The sequence below is a fragment of the Podarcis filfolensis genome, assembly GCF_964270895.1.
Source record: "Podarcis filfolensis genome assembly, chromosome: 4".
NCBI classification, from domain to species: Eukaryota; Metazoa; Chordata; class Lepidosauria; order Squamata; family Lacertidae; genus Podarcis; species Podarcis filfolensis.
Genome location: NC_139607.1, coordinates 33,189,092 through 33,208,455, shown reverse-complemented (window position 1 = coordinate 33,208,455; position 19,364 = coordinate 33,189,092). Strand labels below are relative to the sequence as shown.

Genomic DNA, 19,364 nt, shown 5'->3' with positions numbered 1-19,364 from the left:
CACTGGCTGGAGAAGCTATGCAGTCATCTCCTATTCCTCTCCATCTCCAATTGCTTCTTTCCCTGGGGACTCATCCAGTGCTTACATTGGGAGGGGAGTAGAAGTAGGATGGTTTCATTCCAAATTGTGCCAGACTCAGCCATATCCTCTGAAGTGGGATGACAGTTCACACAATCCTACTCCACTTTGAGCAGTGGATTTATTCTCAAGGCCAATAATGATAGTACTGTTACACGCCATCCCAACCCCTGAGTGATGTGAGAATCTATGGGCCCAAGCACTTAGTCAGAGTTTGTGTTTCCTTTGGAAAGACTGTGGTGTCTTTGTGATACATGGTTTATTTTCACATATATACGAGCTTACAGTGGAGGGTTTAAAATCTTACACTCCCAAGAGAGTCCCGTTTCTCCCACCGCTGCAGTCTCTGATTCGAACAGGCAACCCACATTGTGGTCCACCCCCTGCATTTGCTGCATTTAACAGACTGACACCTTTTTCACTAGATCGTGCCACAGCTACCTGAAACTTCCCCCTAACAAAAATTCTGGCATTTCTTACTATATCAGAGCTCTGGGTGGGGCTTCATCCATCTGCTGGCTGGCAGAGAGTCTCTGTTGTGCTGATGGCCATTCTCCCTGTGTTTATTATTCTCTGCTAAAGGTTCACCTCTCAGGCAATCTCCAGCTATTACGAGTCTGACTTCTAGTTTAACTCTTCAAGCATTGATTAAATTCTAACACTTACTAAATTCAGGAATTATAGGTGCCTTGCACCAGCAAACTCTGGCACCCAAACTCATAACAGTACTCTAAGATAAGAATGCAAGAAGAACTGTGCTGAACCAAGGGCTGATATAGTCAAAGAATAATAGAATTGCAGAGTTGAAAGGGACCACAAGGGTCATCTGGTCGAACCCCCTGCAATGTAGGAATCTTTTGCCTGACGCAGGGCTCAAACTGAGCTATCTTCACTGCGTCCAGAATCCTATTCTCACAATGGCAAATTAGATGCCTATGGGATGTCCAGGACACGAACATGATGGAACTCACATCAAAACAACTCGTATTCGGAGGCCATTATTACATCTTGTGATTTCAAATTCCATCACTTAACAATGCTTCAATGTATGAAGTGTTAGGAGCTCAGCCTACACTCGAGTAGGACCCTGGCAGAGACACATGCCCGACTGGTGTGTTCTCTCCCTCCTGGTCGTTAGTTCGGGAGCTTCAATAGCTTTCTTCAGCCTGAACATCACAGCGACCGATGCCAACCAACACCGGCACACTTAGGGATCTGCAGAGTTTGTGCAGTTTGCGTAACAGACCTCAGCAACTCAGCATTTTGGCTAATCTACTTTATTTACATATAAACACACACAGAGCACTACAACATGGCTCCTTCTTTCTCTAGCATCAGACAGCAAAGAGAAAAAGAACAAAGGACAATAGTTCCACTTCACGGAACACAGTAACACAAACATCCTCTCTCCGTCACTTACCACTCTGTGGAGTCAAAACATATACCATCATGTGATAGACAAAAATCCCATGACTGCAATCATGGAGCAGGAATTCTAACATGAAGTAGCATTTCCGTTTGTCCTAAATCTTCCAACACTGCACTGAGGTTTCATAAGTAGAATGTGATCCTAGAAATAAAAGGAAAAGCAACACTGTAGAAAAACCCAATCTGAGTTTAAAAAGTAATTCTTGAAAGATGCAGAAACATCTTTATAACTAACAAACCAGGAACCATAATTCTTCAACAGTTGAAGAGTGGCTGTATCATCAAAAAGTTCTCAGTGCATCTCAGACTGGGACGCCTATTAAAATGAATGGAAATTGCCCAGCAGACAGCTTGGTGGATTGATCCCTCAGACTTTTATCATCATCAGTAAACAATCCAATACACAAATTGAGTCATTTTTCACTCCAGAAATGTGTTTTAAGATTTAGTCAGCTTGTTTTCATGACTCAGGGAATTTCTCCCTGTTATTTGTCATGGTATTTTTTGAAAGTCACCCAGATGGTTATGCAGTATGTGCAATTTGTGTGTCCTTCACTATTTTACCAAGCTACAAAAATACAGTATCATAATTTGTAGAAGTTTTGTCTCTGACACAGAAACTCCAGTCATCTTGAAAACATCCTTAATGTGAATCAAAATAAATAATGCAATGCAAAAAACAGGTTTTTTCTCCAAACAGGACAAGAACAGCATATTGAAAAAATATTCTCTTGAGTTTTTCATATCTGTCTTAGAAATGCTCATGGGCTTACTCTTATTTAATTTACTGTGCCATAGTCTGATTTTCCATCCTTAAAAGGAAGTTCAAAGTTTATTGCAACTTCAGAAATATATGCAACACAAAAATTATCCCAACCAAACAATACATCTCCATTTACCCCCTGGTAGTTACTGTCAAGCCTTTAAATCATATGTCACGAATTAAAAGTGAACGCTGTCCTAAACCGTTCAGTTTTCACATGCTTCCTGAGTAGAAAGTATATACTCTGGAAAACTTCCTTGCAGATAGTGCTCCACTCAAATTATTGTGCACTGTTCAAAATTCCCAGCTCTGTATCTTCATGCATATATGGAACTTGAAGATGGTCTTACCCAGGGGTCAGCAATCTTTTTCAGCTGTGGGCCGGTCCACCGTCCCTCAGACTATATTTTGAAAAATAAATAAATGAACGAATTCCTATGCCCCACAAATAACCCAGAGATGCATTTTTAAATAAAAGCACACGTTCTTCTCATGTAAAAACACCAGGCAGGCCCCACAAATAACCCAGAGATGCATTTTAAATAAAAGGACACATTCTACTCATGTAAAAACATGCTGATTCTGGGACCATCCACGGGCTGGATTGAGAAGGCGATTAGGCCACATCCGGCCCCCAGGCCTTAGGTTGCCTAACCTTGGTCTTACCCACTTGATATTGCCATGAGGGTTTTTTTTGGGTGGAGGAGTAGACTGTATGCCAAGATTCTTGTAATTTCTGGGAGGCAACAGGCTGGGAAACAATAGAGTTAGAGTGATGTTTGATTTTTTTTTTTTTTTAATCCAAGGCTCTCTTGGAATATGAAAGCTGTGAATCCCTCCATTGTAGGCTCAGGTTGTATATATGTGTAAATAAACTATATATTGTAAAGATACCAGTATCTATGCTGTTTCTCAGTCCAAAGGAAATATGAACCCAGGGTAAGCACCTAGTACTTAGTAGCAGTAGTAGTAATAATAGTAATAGTAATACTCTTACATTCTTGAAGATTTCAAGGGTTTTGTAGGGTTTTGTAATTCTAAAGTTTTACAGATCTATTTGTTCATTTATTGATATACTCTGTTACCTAATTTATTTTGATACTGGTTTTGTATTTTTATGGCTTTGGATTGAACTTTAATGCAGAATTTTTATTGGAAGCTGTCCAATAAATGTTTAACTAAACAATGCTAAATCTATCTCTGCTCCTTCAGTTAGTTTCATATTTTATTACTTTGATACTTTGTCAGTATCCTCCTAGGGTCCAAAACCTATTTGTTTGCAGTGTTTTTTGGTAGCACTTAGGGCGTTAATAAATTAACATATTTCCGCATGCTTTAACAGGAGAAGGTGTTTGTTAAGGTATGTGGATCCCAGACTGTTTTGTTCCTGATGCTATCAGTTCCAGTAAAATTTTGTGTTTTATCTGAGAACAGATTTGTGGCCTGCAAATTGTAGAGTCACAGAATTTAACACAATAGTGGGCAGGGAGCCTGGAGAGACTCACTGGTAGGTTCCATCTGTCGAGAGACAAAGAGCGAGAGAGAGAGAGTGTTAGGGAAGCAAATAATATTTTGATTCATAAGGATCAGCATGAACTAAAAACTACAGAACTGACATCAGGTAAATGCCATGGAAGATTGCACCAGATTTTAATTATCACCAAGGTGGATTTCCAATGTTCCAAGTCAAATGCCATTTTCTTTCAAATGCTCTAGACTTTAGAGTTTAAAATGGCAAAATGGTCCTAAACAAGAGAACAATGACTGCCTTGTTCTGGAATGAATAGTTCTGCCTTGCTGTTGCAGAAGTTGCTTTGTTTTGCCTTCATGCACCATATAATTATCAGTACCCTCTGCTAAAGCAAAAGAGATTATCTATACTTTGGTCCTATTTCATAATTTCAATGCTTGTTTCTGGTACATCCGTTAGCGTGGCCTCTAAGCACCATTTCACTGTCAATAAAAATAGCTTGTTAATCTATAAAAATTATTCTCGGAACCTTAGCTTCCATTACAAACACTGGTGAACACTCATGTGATTTAAGGTAAGTTAAAAATTAATATTCTTTATTTCAGGTGAAAGCAAACAACAAGCAGCTATTCTATCCATGCTTACTCAGAAGTAAGTCCCATATAGGGCTGAAACAGACATGCAGATATACTGTAATTTGTACGTAAGACCAAGGAGAATACTTTCAGGGCAAGGACCAGTGTGTGTGAGAGTGGAGCATTTAACTCCTCACTGATTATTTCCTGTAAATGCCCCCTAAAGTTATTTCCCTCAGCCCCAGCCATAATTAAATAAATTTCAGGGTTTAAGGGAGTGGAAATATCAACTAAATATCATTTGGAGAAGCTATCTACAGTACAAATTAGCAAGAGAAGAAAAGGGTTCAAGCAATCCCCTCCCATTTAACAATTCTCTTCTGCAAGTGCCCCCGCCCACCAACAGTATTGGGGGGAACCCAGGAGTTGGGGTGTGTGTGTGTGAGAGAGAGCATTTCCTCTGTTCTGCCTTACTCAGTTTACTCTCAAGGATGAACAGGACTGCAGCCTCAGCAAAACTTTTTTTTATAGTTCCACCATATGTATACCTGCTTGGGAATGGGACCTTCTTCTGAGTAAATATGAATACAGCCACATATAGTTGTAATAGCACAGAAAGAGGCTTAAGGAAACACAACTACAGCATCATATTATATGGCAGAGAGCCTTCTCGGTAGTGGTGCCCTCCCATCATATGTCAAGGAAATAAACAACTATCTGACTTTTAGAAAACATCTGAAGGCAGCCCTGTTTAGGGAAGTTTTTAATGTTTGATGCTTTATTGTATTTTTAATATTTTGTTGGGAGTCACCCAGAGTGGCTGGGTATAAACAATATTATTATTATTATTATTATTATTAGTGAGGACAGTGGGTGAGTCCAAACATGTGTACTGTCAGTTCTCCAGTTCTATTATACATAATGGCTTTCTGCAATAGTGTCAGACGATTCTATGTTTCTATGTGTAGGTTTACAATGATATAGCTAGCTGTGCAAGCAGACACAGGAACTACATATGAGTTGTTGTCTCCAGTTCTGTCTCACACACCTTCCTCTCCCATTTTGCTTTCTGCATGAGCTGTGTACTGCACTCAGCAAACGTGGCTGTTCTTGCTGCAGCAGGTGGATCTATGCTCCTACACCAATGCAGTATCCTGGGTTAGCTTGCAAAACCAGTACAGTACTACTCTTGGGCAACAAGCTGCCCTAATCCCCAGCCCTGCATAGTGATATAGATTTGACTCTAATATTTTGTAATTTCTTGACATTTTAATGAAACGTTGAAAGGCAACATTTTAATTCCACTGGTAAATCAAAGAGCTATTTGTGTGGTCCTTTAGCACCTCACTGATCTGTTCAGCAAGCATCTGGTTGGCCACTTTTGCGAACAGGATGCTGGACTAGATGGGCCATTGGCCTGATCCAATTCTCCCACCTCTACACAAGTTAAGTCCATTCTCAGTTTATCTTCTTGCTTCAAAGATTTTATGGGAGATGCATCTCTCTCTTATTTATCCTGATGGGGGCAAGTAAGAGGCAGTTGGCAAGAGCAAGAGTTGGCATCATGGTACTGAAGGTGGATAGAACACCTTTTTTTTATTTTGGCGGGGTGGTGATGGTAGTACATATATTTGCTGAGTGTGAAAAATAACCCCTAAATGTAGCCTTTCGCCGTTTTGCTCTTGCAATTTGTGTTAAATGGCATACTAAACGTTAGCCACCAAAAATGGGAGAAATTAGAGGACTTCGGTGATGAAACAACTTGCATCTGGGAGGATCACTGCTACCATCAAGACTAACTGTTCTATATAATAATTGTGGAGCGTTCTTTTCTCTTTGCCTGTTCAGAATTATACATGCAATGCCTTCTGCGCTTAGCATGCAATGGGGATTTTTCCTCCCCATTTTCTTGGGCTGAAATATGCGCCTCCATTGTCCCACAATCCGCCCTATGGGAAAGGCAAGCCCGATATATATAATATATCAACACGAGAGTGCTATTCCGACGTAAAATCCGCAGAACTGGAGGCAGCACTGGAGAAAGCCACCGCAATACACCTCAAAAGAAAGACCCGCCATCGGAAAACTAGCACCGAACGGGCGCTCCTGCAGCCGCTCCCCTACCCGCCTTCGCCCCCTGCTGCCGCCGGAAAAGCAAGCAACTTCTATGGTAACCGGAGCCCTTCTCGCCATTTCCTCTCTATGGCTTCCCCCACCCGCTGTGCTCCCGAGAGGAAAGGCGAAGTATCCCTGGGAGCGGATTGGCTGGAGCTTGCCCGGCAGCTGCGACCTGATTGGGCGGAAGGGGGACTAAGCGGTGTTTCCCGTTTAGCCCGCCCCCTAGCTCCATCCGGTTTGGCCAGGGATGTGGGGAGGGGGAGAGCGGACAAGGAGGAGGAAGGGGGGGGATTAGTTGGAGCTGCGCGGGGGCCTGACAGGACAGCTGGAGCCGCCGCCGCCGCCGCCAACTCCCGCGCGGCGCAGGCGAGGCTGCTGGGCAGGTGAGTGTAGGGGCTGCGGGTTCCGGGGGCGGCGGCAGCGCCGCCAGGAGGCCCCCGTAGACACCCCCGCCGTCTCCCTGGAGCCCGAAAAGCAGCAGCTAGAGAGGGAGGGGTGAGCTGGGCCTCTGTGCATCGATAGAGGTTGGGAGGGCGGCCAATTCACCTCCCTGTTCGGAGGCTGGGGGCGTCCTTGGGATGGAAGAGAGGAGGAGGTCTGTGCATGATTTAGGTACGTGCATGTGTGGCTTCGGTGTATTTAGAGATAACCTCCGCATGCATGCAAGCAGTGATCCCCGTTCCTCCACGGACCCCTTGTGTCTCTCCTGACACGCGCAACATGAAATATCTCGCATAAGCAACGCGTGGGGGGGGGGACGGACGCTTGAACGTGGTGGCTCCCCTTTTCGAAGGGAGCTTGGGCAGGGTCGCATGTCGGGCTCCTTTTTTATGGTGGGTGGGCGTGCGGGGAATGGATGCAAGGAGGGCTTTTGCGCCTGTGTGTGTGTGTGTGTGTGTGTGTGTATGTTTATGGCTTCCTCTTAGAGAAGAGAGAGGGGCTTTGGTGCATATTGATCCACAAACCACCCCCTCCTCCTCCGGCCCGCCGGTGTTGGTTTTATTGTTTTGTTTTCAGAGATGGCCTCGGAGCAGGCAAGCAGAAAACTGTTAAATTGTAGCCTTGCTGGTTGATGTCCAGGGTTTTAGGGTTTCATTCCCCCCCACAACAACACATTTTTGGTTAGTTTCTGGCTAGCAGAGAGGCAACTGGAGACAGACAGCAAAATGTGTGTTTATGATGACAGTAGGTCCTGCTTGTCATGGAAGTTCGTTGGTGTAGTTGGGAAAATAATTGGGTGGTGGGGGGAGACATGGAGAGTTTTTTTCTTCGTCTTGCCATGTAAACTGGCTAGCTCCCTTTCCTTCAACATGCTTTTTTTTCAGGGTGTGGAGGGATGAATGGTTTGGGTTGGTTGGCTTGTATAATCGTAGATCAATTATTTATTTCATGCACCAGTCACAAGTCTGAAAGATAGCAGCAGCACAGGTCTATCATAGTGTAGCATGGTGCAATAGCGGAGGATGTTTTCGACTTCTGGTCTGGGAGGAGGCTTGTATGGTGTAAACAGCACTCTTGTAAACAGAGTACTAATGCTCTTGATTCCCTACATATAAATGCTTTGTATTTCATAGCTCCAGCCTGTTGTAGTGAGTCTTCTCTTTCTGTGAATAATGTTTGTTAAAGGAAGATGGAAACCATATGGTTGTGTGTGTGCAGATACAGTTATATGTAGATACTGCACTTTCATTGCTTTTAGTAACACACACACACAAACATTTTGTGACAGGTTGTCCAGCCAGCTGAAAAGACTGATTTGAAAAGGGAAGATGTCTTCTGAATCATTTTGCTTGGCTGCTCAGACCCGGTTTGATTCCAAATGGCTGAAGACAGACTTACAGGTAGGAACTCCTCTTTAGTGTATATAATATGATGTGTGTCTGTGTAACTTGATACTCTCTGTTCAAATACAATGCAATCTATTCTGCTAATAAAAAACACACAAAGCCAGGAGATTGTGTATAATTTGCTTGTTAATTTCATACTGACCTGACAATTGCACAATAGAGGTGAAATATCTTTTTGTGATATTGGATATGTAGAATTTTGTTTACAGCTGGATTGAATTACATTTTATGTTTTCTGCTGAAATGTTTCAAATGGCTAGTTCTTTCCAAAGTAGACGGTATCTTAAGGTATGCATCATAAGATTACTATAAATAGTTTTGGTGTATTGCTCACTTGATTTATATATAGAAACTCTATGCTACTCTAAGACTATGGAAATCCGATGAATTGCTATAGTTAGTGGTAAGAGACTTCAACTGTCTAAACGTGAGTCTTTTGAGTGATCCACATTAGAACTGAGTAGTCTTGGATGGGCTGTGAATTTGGGTGGGTTAAGAAACCTGGAATATTGCCCCACTAGAGACCCCCTCTTTCTGTGTTAGTTGATATTTGGTCTTCTTAAAAATTTGACGAAAACTGAGATGGCTGGAATGCTATGGATTTACACAATAAGAAAAGTCTTGCTGAATATCTGTTTTTATTTTTTATTTGTATTGTTTCATTATATTCCATGTAACAGTGATTGGGTTGTATCCAATGCTGCTTTTGCACTCACACAGCAGACTTCCACTTGTACAGTGGGGTTTTCCCTACTTTGCTGCCTTCTGTGCACGCCCAAAATCTGCTCCAGGGGGTTTGGGGAGATTCTGAGGCAGATTTTGGGGACACGTGAGATGAGAGGAAGGGGAAGTTATGTTGCACAAATGGAACTCTGTTCATGCATTATTGGATACAACCCTCCTTTTAGTCCTTTCCTCACCCCCATTGCATAAAATTAGAAGAGTGAGATTGGGGATTGGGCGAGTGCTTTTTAAATTAAGTTGAACAGAACTTAAAAGTTGCATTGTGCTCCTCTATTCTATGCATTTTTAGCTTTCTGAGTAGAGGCTGGGTCAGTTTCTACAGCAATGGACATCACTTTTGTTGTTGTTTAGTCATTTAGTCATGATGGATAAATTGCCATAGTCCTTTCTACTTAGTACTTCCATGTATCTTGGACAGGATAGGAGGAAATTTTCCTTCTAATAAAGGATGCAAGGTGTACTGTAACCTGAATGGTGTCTGAATGTGATGTCTGTCCTGAATGCAAACTGTAGGTTTTGAATCTTAAATCAAGTTTAGTGTGACCTGCTTGAGAATGAAAGAGAGTCCATTGATGTCCTCTGTATTTTTGTGTTTGATAGCATCCTGATGACTTTTTGGTAGCTAAAATGAGATAGGTTTCACTTTTCTGGGCTTGTGGGATGAAGCAAATCCATTTTCAGCGATAGAATGTTTTACAATGGGTCCTCCTTATCTCTTTTGTTTATGAAGGAAAATATTAGTGTGAGCATGAAATTAATGAGATGTGCGAAGTTCATTCAGATTTGTTATTAGATTTCAGGTTTGATGATAAGAAGATTAAAGGTCAGATGAGAGACCTTGACAAACTATGACAAACTATATCTTTTGTGTACAGAAGATCCCAAGTTCAGTCTCTGGTATCTCCAGGTAGAAAGAAGGATGGAAAAGCAGGTGGCGAAAGAGATCCTGGATAAACAATTCCAGTGAAGTAGATAATACTGAGTTGGAACTGTGGGGTGTTAGACGAGGAGTAATACCTCTAGTGGGGGACATGTTGTTCTGCTTCTGGGGTAGTTTGTCCACCTTTGGTCCCCTCCCTGCACTCTGCTCTCCCCTGTAGCTCCTAGAAGCTGTCAGCGTGTGACAGCAGCCACACCCTGGCAATAGCTTCAACAGACTGGCTAAACCAGGGTAGCCAATGGGTCCCAAACCCTCGGTGAGCTAGGGACTGCATGTGAAGACAGGCTCTGGCATATTGAGTGGATGAGATCAGTGGTGGTTCCAACAATCAGAAGGTGGTTTCTGCACATGCTGTAGAGGGAAGTGATGGGCAAATGAGGCTTGTAAACTTGGGAAGGTAGTCCATCTAGGAGAATGAAAACTCTGCTCCTAAACCTCCTCTGAGTTATCTTTGAGAGAAGGTCACTTGCTCTGCTTTCCTTTGGAGGCTGAGAGGGGGAGGTCTTGTTGTCTGGGCAGCTCAGGACCTTCATACACTCTGGCCAGGGTCGTGCCCTGAGAAGGTCACCTTGGTGCAGCTAATGTAGCACTTTGACTCCATCCCTGGAGGCGCACTCCATTTATCGAGACAGATGGATGCCAACAATAACAAGTTTGACCTGTAATAAGAAAGTGTACTATGTTCCTCAAGTAAGAAAGCCTACTGCTGATAGTCAAGCTTACCATATGGTGAGGGCTACTTTCTTGGTAGGTTTTAAACTGGAAGCATTTGGGTCTCTTAAATAAAACCCAGATTGGTCTTAAGTAGACAAATGGAGATTCAAAAATCATTGAGGGAATTAATGCATTACCGCGCAGTCTGAGACTATAGGCCGCAATCCTATAGGACTTCCTCATCGGCTTTGTGGCCTCAGAATTGCATGCACTGCCCCATTCACAGCCACGAATGGGTTAGACTTTTATTTTGCTGCGTAGCCTTAAAGATTCCGTAGCATTTTCAGGTTAGAAGGGAAAATGAGGTGCATATGCCTTAATCCCCTGTAACTTGCTTCAACATAGTCAGACAATTTTCATCCATCGTGGATGACCAGGCAAGTTGGTTAATTACCAACCTGCTGAGGATGATAAAGGACTGATAGTTGCATCATAACTTAAGGTAGGCTTGGCCATGTGTCCCTGAATAAGAATAGAGATGCCAATATATCTATTACATTAAGCAGGAGAGAGCTTTATTGCCCAGCTACAGTAATTATCTGGCAGGGATGAATTTTGGACAACCAAGTCAGTGCATAGAAGCTCACAAATGATGTAGAAAATTGATTTCAAGTTGATTTGGAAGGCTCATTTGGGTAGAGACATAGGCAAATATGTTACATTTGAATGGACTGTAAACACTAATGTAAAATATTGTGCTTTTCTGTTTGATCACTTGCCCTGTTTCCTGCAGAAGAAACAACATTTCTTAGTTCTCAGATGCACTAGGAAGTATAAAACCCTTGAAAAATAAAGCTGAAGCTATTGTAATGTGGTTAAGTAATAGGGGTGAACATGCAAGGCCTCACAACGAACTGTTGCAATGTATCTGTGGCAAATGTGTGTTTGTTTGTTACCCAAGGGGGTCGAAATAAAACCCAGATGTTACCTTCAAAGACAGGCGTCCCTGCTCTAATGTAGGTTTACTTCTTGTGTCTGGTTTTTTTCTTTGAATTTTTAAAAATGTGATCATTTAAAGGTGCTTGCGAGTCAATAGAGCATGAGGCCTCTGTATGCAATTGATGGCTTGATTTAGTCAGAGGGGGACCATTTTTCAATTGACCTTTGTTGCAACCTAAGAGGTTTGCAATCTGGCTCTGAAACAATTCCCTTTCTCAGCTCAGAGAGAAAGTGAAGGACTCACATTTCTCAAGGAAGAGAAAATGAGTCAATTCATTTGTGTATTGCTTCTGTGTGTGTATGTGTGTGTGTGTGTGTGTGTGTGTGTAAGAGCGAGTGAGCGGGGGGAGGGCATGAATGTGTGTGAGAATGGCTTGTATGAATTTTGGTTCTCCCTATTATGGATATTGTCCCCATTCACTTTGTACATTTTTTGAGGGGGCAGGGAGACTTTCAATTATGGGATCTTTCATCTGCACACTGGTGGTACAGTTGAGACACAGGTTTATCACCTCATTTGCTGCTTGTAAAAGTAAGCTTAGCTGCTGCTACATCTGCCATAACGCATTTATTTTTAAATTCTTCATATCGCTGAGGTTAGTGGAACACCGATGACTCCTGTGGTGTAGATTGACAGCTCAGTTCTAAATTTAACTTATTTTACTATAGCCTTGTTTTTGAAATGTAACAATTCAAGATTCTAAACTTTGCATCCGTCTTGTATCACAGGCTCTAAAAATGTTAGAACAGTGATGCCTAATGAGCTTACAGTGGTACCTCAGGTTACATACGCTTCAGGTTACAGACTCCGCTAACCCAGAAATAGTGCTTCAGGTTAAGAACTTTGCTTCAGGATGAGAACGGAAATCGTGCTCCGGTGGCGCAGCGGCAGCAGGAGGCCCCATTAGCTAAAGTGGTGCTTCAGGTTAAGAACAGTTTCAGGTTAAGTACGGACCTCTGGAACGAATTAAGTACTTAACCAGAGGTACCACTGTATTCTCATTGTAGAAAGCTTTAATGTTCTTGAGTATTGAGAGGCATGTAAATATCAGCTTGACTTCTAGATTCCCTCCATGAACAAGGTGACCAGGTAAAGCAGCTTTTGTAAATAGGAAGAGATTTGTTTCTCTTTCAGGCTAGCAGTGTGTTGCAAACAAGTGAGAAAGTGGGCTGATAATTTTTGTGGATTTATTTGTTATAGTGAAAATGCCTATATCCTGTACATATTTCTGACGTGTAATTTTCTTGTGTGTAGGGCAGTTGTTCCCAATTAGCTAAGTACTGCAGAGCCCTGTTTTTCAAAGCCGAGTCATGGACTTTTGAAAATGTTGGTATCTCTTCGGTAGTTTTTGTTATGTGGGTGGTTCCACCTTGCCCTCTAATGTGTTCCAGTACAAAACTGGCATGTGCGTTTTTGGGTGCTGTGGTCTCACATGAGACGTGCGTCTAGCTGCAATTTCTCATTTTTTCTCAAGATTGGAAATTTAAGGACTATTTACAGAAATATTGCAAAATTAATGAACTTTGAAAGATGCTGGATTGAATTCATGTGGTCTCTAGCTGTTATGATAAAAAGAAATGGAATAAATGTTGTTTAAGTTATAAAATTCAAAAAAAGTTGATTGGAAAATAAGGTGTTAGTTAAAAGGAATGTTAAGAGATTAGGATTTGCTGGATAATCATTTTGAGCTAGAAAACAAGAAGGGGAGGTATGAGGAAGTCAAAGAAACATGTTATTGAAAAATTGTTATCGAAATTGATTTGTTTTTAATATTTTTCTTTTTCTTTTTCTTTATTGTTTGTATAAAATTGGAAAATTGAATAAATATTTATTTAAAAAAATTTCTCATGTTTTGGGGCACTGTGCTCTTGAGTGAGAGCACAGACCCCCAAAATGGGATATCCCCGACAACTGATGGGTGTGTGCCATGAATCCCCTGGGTGGGTTACATAGACCCCCAGTTGAGAACTGCTGGTGTAGAGCATTCTGTGTATCTCATGTTTATACTATCCATACCATGTGATGTGATGAGTGTGCATGGGTCCGTTTTGCTACTGTACCTGCTCTGGAAATCAGTCGCTGGAAGTCATTCATTGGAGTTTTGTACCATCTATTTGCATAATGTAGGAAATTGCTTGCACACAGATAAAATCTGTGTAACGAAATTGCCACATGTGGTGGCCCTCATAGGCATTTGTGTTGCAGCCTTGCCAGTAGATGATCTAGGCTGGATGTACTCATCGAAATCGTTAGCATGCTTGAATTCTTGGTGCTATTTCAAAAGGGGAGGTGGAACTACACCGACTAGACTTGAATCTTTAAATTTCTATAGATAAATGTCTTTCCAGCCCTTTGAATTGCAGGCAGACAAAGTTTAAAACAGTTGCTTTTATTGATGATTTTATGTGCCTTTTTTATTCTCTTGAGCTTTTATGGTATTGTTTGTATCATTGTTAGTCACCTTGAACACTATTTGGTGGAAAGGGTAAAAAAAAATCATGTTTATGATACCGCATCCCCCCCCCCTTCCTCTAAAAGCTTGCTTTCACCCGAGATGGACTCTGTGGCCTTTGGAATGAAATGGTCAAAGATGGGGAAATCGTATACACTGGAACAGAACCCTCCCAAAATGGTGAAGCTTCTCCACGGAAAGGTGAGTTTCATTGTGTTGTGTATCTGTATAGCTCAGTAAAGACAAATGTGCCTAAATTTTTATTGAGGGTTTATTTGTAATGAATTCAAAGGGTTTGGGGGCTATGCCTTCCTGCTCCCTAAATTGCACTCTTTGTATGGTGGCTTTGTAATCCATCTCTTACTTTTGGTATGCATGCCAACCATAACTTTTTAGTTTGAAGATCGTGACATTTCTAACGAATGACAACAGTGTCAATCATCTACCTAGCATCTATCTATCTATCATCTATCTATCTATCTATCTATCTATCATCTATCTATCTATCTATCTATTGGGTGCTGAGACAGACTTGAAATCCCCTCTCTGACAACAGTATAAGATTAAGATTGCAATCCTGTGCTCACTTATGTGGGAGTAAGCCCCACGGAAATGAATGGGACTTCTGAGTAAATGTGCATCAAATTACACAGTCGGTGTCAGAGCTTTATCAACTAATGGGATTTGCAGATCAAAGTGGGTAAGATGCTGCTGCATAAAATAGAAAATATGCTCATTTAAGTTAGACTTATGTGAGATAAACTTTACTGAAGCATGCCCACAGTACTGCTTCATTTCTCAGATCCATACCAACATTGGCAAGCAAGCCTACTGAATTTTGTATGGTTGTATGTCCTGAAGACTTGTCCTTCAGTTACTAATCCCTTAAATGCTTGCACTATTGTGACTCTAATGACAAATGGTATAACTATGATTTAAGAGCATATTAAATCATGTGGGGAGGGGGCATACCAAGTTTTTGATCAGAAATAAATCCTTTCTGGGAATGATGCTATTAACATTTTGGCAATAGAGTAGAACTGCTATTTTGCCCTTTAGGTAGAGGTTAAATTAAAAAAACACCTCCTTTGCCAGTAAGAAGTCCATTCCTACTTATTATCATGGTTTATCATTTCTAAACATTATAATTCCTACAAACGTCTTCAGTATTTCTGATTGTGGTAATTTTTTTCTGGGAGCTGAAGTAAAAGAATTTTCTTTCCTAGTGTCATAGATGTTTGCAGCCATACATGATATGGTAATGTCATTCTCGTTGCATTCTGATTTTATGCCTATCTGCAGTTATTTATATTATTCAAGATCAAAATGATTTGCAAGTAGTCCAGTGTAATCTTCTGCCTTTGTGTGTGGGTGAAGGAGCAGATCCCCCCAATGCCATATTGAAAACTACTTTTGATGGCACCCTCGGTTTCAAAACCAACTGGGTCTTGTGGTTTCTTGTCCCCCAAAACCCACAATCAGTATCCAAGGTTTGTTCTCTGCTTACTGTATCAGGAATTTTTTAATGTCTGATGTGCTATAATTTTATATATATATGCTGTAAGCTGCCCAGAGTGGCCATGGAAATCCAGCCAGACGGTTGGGATATAATAATAATAGTAAAAATAATAACAACAATAATTGTTATTATTATTGCAGTTTTTTGGTGCAGCAAACCATGAGCCTGGGTTGGAGCAACATGACAAGCCAGCTCTGGCTTGTTTTGTCTGTGACATGGTAGCAGCAAGAACAGGAGAGAAACAAGTCTTTCTCATTAAACCAGAGTTTGTTTTAAACTATGGTTTAATGTGACGTGCAAACTAGGCCAATGAAGCCTCTGGTTTCTAAGTAGAAGAGGTCACAATGTGACCCAGTAAAACAAGAGCTATAACATCTGTGGCAGTGTTTTCCTTTCTTCTCCATATAACTATAATATTAGAGTGAATCTGAGAGCGTAAGATGACCTTTTTCAATACAGGGGCTCAGAATTCTGATGCAAAAGGAATGGCTTTACAAAAATGATTTACTCAGTTGCATTTATGGTTCTTTTTTTTGTTCTATAGATGAAAGCATTGAAGGTCAGACTGGATCAAAGAAAGAAGATCAGAATGACAAAGAGAGGAAAGATGAAGAAGATGCACCATTACCTACATATAGAGCCAAATCAATTGTTGAAAGTTGGGTTTGGGGCAAGCAGCCAGGTAAGGTCTTTCTGGTTTTCTTTCAACATGGCATTTACTGTTGTATTACTGTGTGATATGGTGCCCAATATATATTCCACGAATATATTGTTTCTTAATAAAGTCTTAGAATTTTGCTGATAAGTTTTTACCGGACCATTAAAAAAAATCCTTTAATTTACAAACTTCTATACATCTTCATTTAAATGCTTGTGTAGCAGTTTGTTTCCTTTCAGTTAATATGCAGAAGGCAGCTAATACTGTTGGTGTTGTGCAAAGAGATTAATAAATCAATACAAAACAGAAAATTGACAACTGGCTGTCAATTGATGATGGCAGTCGGGAGTGATGAGAGGTAGCAGAAGGGATGCAGACAGTCTTTGGCCCTGACAGTTGTTTGAATAAAATTAAAGCTTCTTCTTTATTTAAGCAGACAGAAATTTGGTTGCTCTGCTCTGGGGTGTGTCAGTTATGACTTGGCCAAGATTTCTGGAAGCATTGAAGTATGTGGTCTTGTTGCCAGGGTGAGATGTTTTAGGATTCTGTCTGATGGGTGAACAGGTAATCAAGGAGCTGGTATGCCTTAAGACCCTGATGTGAGCATCATCTTGAACTCTTGAGATGTGGCCTGAACCAAGACCTATTGCAACAGTAAAGTCTCCAGTCATGCTTAAAACTGCCACCTAAGACAACCTGTGAAGACCCTGTGCCTAAATTATTTATTTTGCTACATGTTAAACTAGTTTACTTCTCTGTTAAAAAGCACTTTGGTTTTACTGAGTCCTAAGGGCATCAACTTTACGCACATCTTTTATGAAAGAGACTACTTGATAACATACTTCCTGTAAAACGGCTTCGTGTACAAGTTAGCAAGGAAAGGTGACCATTGACTTTGAAGGAGTAGTACTAGCAGCAGATATTATTTCATGCTCAGTTTTGTGGTGTCCGAGTAGCCCTTAATAGTAGTTGAACAATGACAGTTTTGGGAAAAGCCCTTGCTACCTGATGAAATGACAAAAAATGGGTTTGGGCTCAGTGTTTTTCTTCTCTGCAGGCTTTAATGGACAGTACAGTGGAGATAAAATTCTCAGTACATGGCTACATAGTCAGAATTGGTTTTGTTAATTAATAAAATGCAGGTTTTGTTGTTAGTGTTTCAACACAGCAGCTCATGAAGTCTTCTATTTGACAGGATAGAAGTGGGCTTTCTTTTGGCTACATAGTATTTTGATGTCTTCCTGTTGCTAAACAAAACAAATAGTGTCAGAAAATCACTGTAAGCACCCCATTTTAACAAAGTAGTTCTATGAAGGCATTGTAAGCAATTAGCATACCATCTGTAATTGAAATATTTTAAGGCTACCTTGAAGCAATTTTTCTGGAAGGTCCTTAGGTTGTAGCCTATATTCAATAGATTGGGGCTACATTTTCTACTACAACCAGTGGGTTCAAGTAAATGTTTTTAGAATTGGGATCCCAGTTAAAAACAGCTTATATATAAATACATGGTCACTAAGAACAAATTTAGGACGCGGGTGGTGCTGTGGTCTAAACCACAGAGCCAAGGGCTTGCAAATCAGTAGGTTGGCGGTTCGAATCCCCGTGATGGGGTGAGCTCCCGTTGCTCGGTCCCTGCTCCTGCCTACCTAGCAGTTCGAAAGCACGTCAAAGTGCAAGTAGATAAATAGGTACCACTCCAGTGGGAAGGTAAACGGCGCTTCTGTGCGCTGCTCTGATTTCGCCAGAAGTGGCTTAGTCATGCTGGCCACATGACTCAGAAGCTGTCTGCGGACAAACCCCCGCTCCATCGGCCTGTAGAGCGAGATGAGTGCCGCAACCCGAGTCGTCTGCGACTGGACCTAAAGGTCAGGGGGTACCTTTACCTTTTAAGAACAAATTTATGAATTAAACGGTATTATTTTCCCAATTAAATTATTGTATTATTTTATCTTGCCCAGGAATAGGTTACATAGGTTTTTTTTTAAAAAAGACATTACTAATCTGATGTCAGAGGTAGGTATGACTACCGTTAATGATTCTAGTATGACAAAGCACATCAATTAAAGTATTCAATACAAATACATTATGTTGAAGTGAAATTATCCGATTCTCATCATTGCCATTTAAAAGTCCAAACCCACCAATACAGTGGCTATTTATGTAATTTTTTGTGCTCTGTTGCTAGGAAATGGGCATGTTGTACTCTGGGCTTTAGTTAGGTTGTAGGGCCGATCTGGGAAGAGGGCCAAATTTTGTATCCTGGCAGTAACAAGTGAGATGCTCCTCCATATTGCTAGAGCAACTGGTCGATGCTTCTTCAAGCCAAAATAACCAGGGCTACAACAACGTAATGTAGAGGTTTGGTAGAGGCTGAGCTCAACTTTAAAAAAAACAACAACTGCAGAAGGTCCTGCTCCCAGGTACCCCACGTTATGTCTAGTTGCATCCTGTGGTAGACAAGAAATCAATTATGTAGAACCTTAAAAAAAAATTTTTTTTAACATAATCTCAATAACCTGACAAAAATAAATATAAAACAGTATTCAAATAATTGGAGGTTGTAGTCTATCTCTTGTATGCATAAGCATGAATTAAGAGTTCCAGATGGAGTCATACTGTGTGGGTGGCTCTCTGTTGTTGTCTCTTGCTAACATAGGTGATGAAATTGTACCAGACGGGCATAAATTTATCCAATTCGGTTTGACCCTTAACCTGCTTCAGTTTATACATCAGCTTTTCTGCCAGTGGTTGTGTAGAACCTCTTCTAACATATAAAAAATGACATACTTAGTAATTTTTCGTCTCACATCTTTGGTTGCTTGCTAGGTTGGGCTTTTTTTGTTTTTTTTTTTGCAACTAACTGAAAATAAATTGAATTGCTTTTCTTTTGCTGTTCACTTTTGAAGGGTTCACTTTTGAGCTTGGCATCCTATGTGTACCACACAGGAACTTTGAGTCAGCAATTATTAGGTTGCAGTGGTGCGGACCAGTCCATTTTCTTCACTTCCTAAAACAAATGTGGAGGCTGCTTCACTTGTGATGTTTATGCAGCTCTGCTTTGAAAATATTGGATGGAATTCATCATAGCACTAAGGAGATTGTTCTGTCAGTGGA

General features: G+C 41.0%; 1 protein-coding gene across 8 annotated transcripts in view; it reads left to right on the top strand.

The window, feature by feature from the left end:
* The first annotated feature begins 6,544 nt into the window (after positions 1-6,544).
* HERC2 (HECT and RLD domain containing E3 ubiquitin protein ligase 2) overlaps positions 6,545-19,364 on the top strand; it is a 93,929-nt gene continuing 81,109 nt past the window's right edge. For 5 of the 8 annotated variants that reach the window (XM_083610263.1, XM_083610261.1, XM_083610259.1 and 2 more), the window contains exons 1-4: positions 6,545-6,816; positions 8,163-8,274; positions 14,157-14,271; positions 16,134-16,271. In XM_083610263.1, the coding sequence (XP_083466389.1) occupies positions 8,203-8,274; positions 14,157-14,271; positions 16,134-16,271 (325 nt within the window). In that variant the 5' untranslated portion in view covers positions 6,545-6,816; positions 8,163-8,202. Of the gene's footprint in view, positions 6,817-7,846; positions 7,936-8,162; positions 8,275-14,156; positions 14,272-16,133; positions 16,272-19,364 lie in introns of those variants that run through there. The other 3 variants (XM_083610264.1, XM_083610260.1, XM_083610262.1) reach the window with 2 other exon arrangements.